This window comes from Cebus imitator, unplaced genomic scaffold (assembly GCF_001604975.1).
Source record: "Cebus imitator isolate Cc_AM_T3 unplaced genomic scaffold, Cebus_imitator-1.0 Scaffold9, whole genome shotgun sequence".
Lineage (NCBI taxonomy): Eukaryota > Metazoa > Chordata > Mammalia > Primates > Cebidae > Cebus > Cebus imitator.
This window is the reverse complement of record NW_016107324.1, coordinates 5,217,961-5,225,904: the sequence shown is the minus strand read 5'-3', so window position 1 is coordinate 5,225,904 and position 7,944 is coordinate 5,217,961. Positions and strand designations below refer to the sequence as shown.

At 35.5% G+C, this 7,944-nt stretch overlaps 1 protein-coding gene across 1 annotated transcript in view; it reads left to right on the top strand.

Annotated features, from left to right (window-relative positions):
• PREX2 (phosphatidylinositol-3,4,5-trisphosphate dependent Rac exchange factor 2) overlaps positions 1–2,817 on the top strand; it is a 293,374-nt gene extending 290,557 nt beyond the window's left edge. The window contains exon 40 of the mRNA XM_017544858.2: positions 2,461–2,817. Within this exon, the coding sequence (XP_017400347.1) occupies positions 2,461–2,506 (46 nt within the window). The 3' untranslated portion in view covers positions 2,507–2,817. The remainder of the gene's footprint in view (positions 1–2,460) is intronic.
• Positions 2,818–7,944: the final 5,127 nt, after the last annotated feature.

Below are 7,944 nucleotides of genomic sequence, written 5' to 3'. Positions count from 1 at the left end.
AAACCAACCCTGCTGACACCTTGATCTCGATTTCCAGCCCCCAAATGTGAAAGAATAAACTTCCGTTGCTTAGGCCATCCAAAAAAAAAAAAAGGTTAAAAAAAATGGCAGTGTGACCTTATTTAGTCAGGTTTTTTCCTCTCTGAGACTCAGTTTTCTTATATGTGAGATGGGGAGAATTGCCCTGGGACAGAGTGTTATTGATGCTTTAACCTTGAAAGAGGCATTTGTTTTGTGGCCTCCTTTCACATGGCTTTTATTTTTGCTATGTGGAAGGTGAAAGGCATCATCTATAGCATGAAGTTGGAAAGTTCTGCTCTCGGCAGATTTGTGTTTGGGCTGGAAATTTGGGCTACCTGAGCCCAAGCAAGAATAGGAGAAAGAGGCCAAAAACAGACCTTTTTGGTGCAGGGCCACAGATGTGCATGAGTGGAAAGAGAACACAAAAGGGCCCCAAATGTTGGGCAGACCAAGGCCTTACACTGCCCAATAATTTACCTGCCAAAAAATAAATGTTTCAGTGCAGGATCAGAGTCAAACTCTTACCTATTACATTTCACTTCGAAACTTCATCTGCCTATTCTAAATTCCCAAAGCTCTGCAATTTCCATTACAAATGTGTCTGAACTCAAATAACCCTGAGTCACTTCCAAGAAGCCTGACAGAAGCTGAATCTGCCCAGTTCCACAATACCCAGAGCTATTATTTCATTAGGTGATCACAGGGAGTAGCCTGTTCTCCAATTTGCAAGGCAGACATTTCAAAGACTCGACTACCCAGTGCTATTAGTTACATTACATGGAAATATGCTGAGCAAGGTAATGGAATGTGATGGCTCAGCCCAGATCTCATGGGGCAGGACATTCGCCACCCATCTTCCCATTCCTGTCCTACGTGAGTAAGCCCATTGTGCCTTTTCATTCATTAGGCAGCACTGTCTGGGAAATAAGAGGAAGGAAATTAGGAAGAAAAGAACCTTCTGATCATTTTATTATCCCAGCCTGGGAATGTAATTTGAAGTAACACCATATTCTTCAGCTGCAAAAGAACCTTTGAAGTACATCAGGTCAATGTAATGTGTTCTTTTCTCCGGGAAGGATGAAATAAGCTTTTTCTGATGTGAGATGTCTTTATTTCAGTACTCACCTCTTGCATGGAGATAACATGTAGAGCATAAACCACCTTCCAGACTTGAAATACATTTTGCAAACCTCCAAAGTCAACAGCTTCTTCTGCATGTTCTCATACTAGGAAAGCTCTTTTTGTTAACCAGATTTATAACTCAATATGAAATATTGCTCATTCTTCTCTTTTGATTTATAATTAGCATGGGATTAAATGTCAAAGAGAGAGGAAATTTATAATTTGCTAAATTGGTCAGCAATTCACTGAAGCTGTTTTCAATGTAGTCGGTAAAAGGGATTGAATCACTACAGCTACAGTCCTGAGTTTGGAGTGCTTTTATGAAAAGATGCAAAGTGGAAATCTGCACCTTACATTTTCACATCACTAGTGCAAGCTCTGCAGTGGGACCAGTGTGGCCGTGGGTGCTGTTTAGAGAACAGGTGTAGTCCAATCCAGCACTATAGGGCAGCTAATCAAGCTCTCAGGATATGCCGTAAGTAATGCGTATGACCTTGGGGTCACTAGGGCAATCAGGCAGCTATTATGTTCACTTGTATTTTGCTTCTGCTGTTTTCATTTAACCACTTATAAGAACGTGGAGCACTGGAACTTGTGTGACCCTAGTTAACCCCCCTCAGCTTTCCTTTAATGCTGTATAGTCTTGAATAACTAGATCCGGGCTGCAACGGGAAGCATTTCCAGGCATTGACATGGTTCAAGTGGATTCCTTGACCCACTTGGAGAGTCCACTGTTGGGTGAGTAGGCCCTGGGCAAAGCTGGACAATTTGTCCTTAGAAGACTTTAGCCAATTGTGCCTTTGGAATTTAGGCCTCAGGAATCTTGCCATGTCAGCCTATTCACAGCAAACTGCCTATATTCTGGGGTTAGTACAACAGGAAGCACATTTCTAAAACTAGTCAGAAAATCAGTAGACTCCTATGAGATAGGTGATATCCTGCTACAAGATAATCATGATAGACATGATGGTAATTATCATAATCATATCATTTCCTGGAATCCAGAGAGCAGGTTTTACCACGAGTGTGGTGAATAGCCTGGGTGGTCGGCATTGGAGAAAAAGTAGCGGGTTTAAAAAATTCAGCATTGCTTTACCCATAGCCATCAAGATGTGCACAGAGGCACTGGTGCTTTCTAAATCACAGAATCTAATTTATGGAGTTTGCTAATTCATATGTTGTTTTTTGTGAAATAGACAACTGACCGTGACTCATGAAACAAGAAATTATCATCAGTGTATTTGTTCTACCAGTAAAGACACCTTTGGCAATGGTAATACACTAAGTCACTGTCAAACTTTCCCATGCCTTTTCTAGGCTGTACAAGCTGTGTGAGCCGCCTCCCCCAGCTGGAGAAGAATGAAAAGAAATCTCAAGAAACCAAGCAGTCAGAAGCTCCTGAATGCTGGACTAGATAACACTACATGCTGGCTAAACATTCTCCACTAAAGATAAATAAATGATAAATGCATTTTTTTTCTCTAAATCTCCCATTGCAAACAAGTAGTATTCAGCTTATACAGATATTTATGCTGGAAATGGATAGGAGTTCAGTCAGACAATTTAGCTTCACAAAGTGATGTTTCTCTGTATTGACTATTGACATTAAGTATTCACTTTTAGAGTAAAATCCATCCCTGGAACATAAACAAAAAAAAATAGAGATTTCAAAATTAACCACCATGGCTCTTCTCCAATTCATTACAATTGTTTTAGTGTGTTTGTTTTCATCTTTTCCAAGTGGACGCATGTAATAATGGAGAGTTCCTCCTGAAGAAGGGTATTATTGAAAAAACCCAGCCACACTTTGCAAATCATCATGAAAAATGTTAAGGACAAGATAGACTGTGTGGTATAGGTTTTCAATCCCCAATTTGCAGGAGAGAAAGTGATTAATGTGTAAAAAGTGGGAAAACATGCTTTACTCTTTCTCCTAAGGGCTTATTTCTTATTCGAGGAGAAGAGATCTGACAGAGGGCTCCAGCAAACCTCACTTTCTTCTAGCTGCCTTCAGGCATCTTTTATGATTATGGACAGCTCCACCAAGTCAGTGCTATCCTTGGTGTCTGCAATGGGCATGGCTTCCTTGGGCCATGAATACTGGGTGCTGTGCTACAATGGCCCTGGGGATCAGAGGAGTGCAGGGAGGGGAACCAGGATGAAGAAGGGGAAAATAAGTCTATTTCAAAACTTAACCTTTAACTTAGATAAGCAAAAGTCTTAATTTTATGAAGGCTCTCATATGAGAAGTAAGACTCTTAAAAGAATACACCGTCATGAGAATTTTTCTGTCAAGGTATATGTATCAGATATGAAAATAAAGCTTTATTTGTATTTTAAAAGTACCATTAGGGACCTTGATAATTTGTAGAAGCACAAGGTGTATTCTATCCTCATTCTGAAGTATATATTATGTTTATCATTTCTACATTGATACAATAACATTGTTTTAGCATAGTGAATACAGTAACATTTATTTTAAATCCATAATTTTCAAAACAAAACACTCATGATTGTGATAATGTGAGTTTATGCTAATTTAGTATGTGAAATGCTTTTCATATCTAAAGTATATACAAACCATTGTTAATTTTTTGTGTGTGTGACGGAGTCTCACTGTTACCTAGACTGGAGTGCAGTAGTACAATCTGAGCTCACTGCAACCTCCACCTCCCGGGTTCAAGCCATTCTCCTGCCTCAGTCTCACAAGTAGCTGGGACTACAGGAACGCACCACCACACCCAGCTAATTTTTATATTTTTAGTAGACACAGGGTTTCACCATGTTGCCAGACTGGTCTTGAACTCCTGACCTCAAATGATTTGCCCTTCTCAGCCTCCCAAAGTGCTAGGATTGCAGGCATGAGCCACTACATCTGGCCCATTATTAAATTTTAATTTATGAAATTTGATCATGATTTTCAAACTATTATTAAAAACCTTCATCATTAGCCATTATGTATTGAATAATAAAAGTACCATGTTACATGTGTATGCAATGTTTGTATACCACGAGGCAAGGTAATAATAATTGTTATTTGGCAAGGAAGCTCTTGAGACTTTTGTGAGAAGTTCACATATAATGAAAAACAAGGAACCTAAATCAGAGTTTTCAAGAAAAAGTTGAATATTTTGAATATGTAAAGATACATTTACATAAATATCTGAACTTTCAAGGATTTAACATTCATAGGAATAATGAGTGAACACAGCTGATTAGCTAGCAAGTCCTTTCACATTGTCATGACTGCTCATCACCATCCTGGAAGCAGTAATCCTCATTACAGGCATGAAAGTCTCATTAAAACGATTTTAGTGGTACTTTGCCATATTTCATGGGGCAAATTATCAGCTATTATGGTAATTATAAGTTAACATATTTTATGTTTTTAAGGATCTAATTTCTTTAGAATAGAATGTACTTAATATTATTTTAGGGTTAAACATAAGTGTATCATCTATCATTCTTGGTTCTCACTAAGTGCTCAAAAATTAGTAATGGTTTATATTAACATCAGTCACTAGGATTTCTGATCATAATAAAAATTGTAGCTAACACTTATTAAGGGATTACTACATGCCCAGTAATACCTCCAATTGCTTTGCCTGTATTCTGTTGTGATTGCTTCACTTAATCCTCATAATAATGATGTGACATGGTACTCTTTTTTCACACCCATTTTTAGAGTTGAGGAACCAAAGCAAAGAACAGCCCAGTGACTTGCATAAAGTCACATGATTGACAAAGGGTAGAAGCAAAATTTGAACCCAGGAAGTCTGCCTTCTTAATACATTATGCCACTTTACCTTATCAATATAAGAACTATTATAATATGACAATTATTTGTAAGTAAATTTGGAGTTAGGTGCCATGTGTTGTCATTAAATTATACATCTTATATTCAAAACAGGTGAATGGAAATATGTAAAATGCTTTAAATCTATGAAAATTATAGGATTTCCTGGACATTTTACAATTCTGGATGAATATTTTGAGGCAACTCAACACTGTTGCAATCTGAAAAACTATTTTGTATCATATTCCTCATCATCAAAAATGACAGTTTTAGATAGTACATCACATAAAACTTGATTATAATTCCAACACAGTGATAACAGTAAAAAAATACCTAGTGGATGAATGAATAACGACAGTTTTTTTCCAAGGCCATATGTACCTCCATGTGACATTGGGCACAACCTTGAGTTTTTAGGATGTGCTTACCTTAAAGCTATATGCCACTCTATTACCAGTTCACCTTCAAATGCTGCTAAAACCTGCTAACTTCTTCCAAATCCTTAGCATATACAACTCCCTTCCCAACCTAAAAGGGAAGGTCATGCATAGAAATTGTGGATCTTAACTTAGGACCTGACTCAAAAAAATTGTAAGCTAGAAATTCATAGTCAATACATCTTAAGCATTCTATTATATTTTATTCATTTTTCTAATATTAACTGCTAATATTACAAAACAATGTAATATTAAAGTATGAAAAATTTGAGGTTAGAATTTTACATTTATTTCCATTTCTATTTAAAGAGAAAAAAGAAAGGAGGAGAGAATTTCTGTGCTGGTTTTACTTATATTGGATATATAATATTGACTTTATAGTGTAAACTTTATCAATTTCCAAATCTGAATTCTCATACTGCTTTCTGTCTCTTCATAACATGCATTCTGATGGTGGCTTGGATTCACCATGCATTCACTGGCCACTCTTCTTACAGAAATAGCATTCAATTTAAAATTAGGTAAACTTCTTATGAAAATATAATATATATGAAATTGAAATGACATTAGTTCTGAGTCAATTGATTTAAATTTTGGGATCATTAAATTCAGAATGGAATGAAATTGATCTTGACACTAACTTGGAGAGTCAAGAAAATGAACGAGTAAACAAATCCTAAGGGACATATTAAATAATTTAAGAAAACAACTCATTTTCAGCCCTTGGAGCTTGTACATTTTGTAGAAAAAAATAGTGTTTATTGATTTGGAAGTGTTCAGTTGAGAGTAAATGACTGTGTTTTGAATCTAATACCTTTGGATTTAAAATACAAAAGTATTATTTTATTAGTTCAAGTAGATCTTTTCCTGTGTAGCATGATTTAATGCAGAGCAGTGGGCATATTTTTATTCACTTGTACTATTGAAAAGCCATAATATTGAAATATAAAATGGATAGCCTTACTTTAAATCATTTTTACTTTACATGTTACTTTAAAGGTTATTTTTAGACTTTATGTGCTAGTGGTATTGAAACTAACCTTTAATATTTGACCAAATTGCTTGTGAATTTTTGGAAACAATGTCTTTAAAAGTTAAAATTAAAAACTTTAATTTTTAAAGACATTGTTATATGAATTATCTTACTAAATTATAGCTCAAGAACTCTCTCATAGCAGTAATTTCATTAACATGTAGATATACTAACCAATTTGCTAAATGAATTGTCAGTGGTCTTGCTTAAGTACTAGGGCAAAAGCTTTGAAATGACTTAAAGTGATCTGAATTTTGATTGAGAAAAATAATCTTTCTTCTATCAAATGTTTGAACTTTTAGTGATGGGCCACAGCAAAGCTTCACCTTGCATGAAGCAGAACAGGTTGGGGAAAGTTACGAGAGGGGTCTGTACCAAAAATGACCCCAGGATATTCCGTTTAACAAATATTGACCATTATCTTCCTAGGTGCTAAAACTCCATACTAGTCATTACAGCTAGTCTTTGATTTCACAAAAAATGTTACTGCTTCAAAGGTTTGGCATTAACAGTGATGTCAACATTCATATTGCCAACCATCTGGTGGGCATACATGGAAGACTGCTAAAGGGTGGTCTGCACATCATTGAGCAATTGTTATATAGACACAAGGCCTGCTTCACTCAGGATAGATTGCATCTCTCACTGAGAAGAGATACCTGAAGTCTACTAAGTCTACTAAATAAGATATATATGTGTGTGTGTGTGTGTGTGTGTGTGTGTGTGTGTGTGTGTATGTATATGTCTATATATATATTATTATATTTACTAGATTTTGTTTTTGTGATAATATGGTATAAAAACTAAGATTGTTTTGTTTTGTATGACTGTATGACAAATGGAGTCGTTCAATATATTGAATGAATGTCTTACTGTAGGTATCAGAGCTGTCCAGCCATGTAGTAAATGTACCTGATCTTTTGATCACTGACGGTACTTTGCTATTCAATCTGGAATCAGCTGACCTGGCTTTGCCATTGAGAAGTAGCTAATTAAGAACAAAATTGTTAAATTTTAAAATTATATTTCTACTAGAGATAGCTTTGGAGAGTTAATTTTAGGTGCAAATAACAAGATAAATGCTATCCAGTCAAGCATTCATTCAACAAATGTTTTTGAGAATTCACTTAGTGCAAGGCACAGCCGTTGGGTCTGGTATATGTGTGGATATGTTTGCTTTGAAAACCTTCCCAGTGTCTTTGTGTGTTATTGATCATCTGTGTCTTTTACTTAAAATGGCATTATTTGTAACACAAACCTAATAGCATGTATACAAATATACTGTATGCAGCCAAGAACACTAAATTGGTAAAATGCTTTAGAAAATATACATTTGAATTTGAATATCTAATGCCTCAAGCAAATTTATTAGAGTTTCAGATGAATATATATTTTTGTAACTGCCAAATAAATGAGTAGAACAGAGCTTTTGCCTAAAAATATTTTTATAAGTACTCATTTACATAGTATTCATTATTTTAAATGACAAAATATCAAATTGGTTCTATAAATAGTAATTGTCTTGAATATATCCA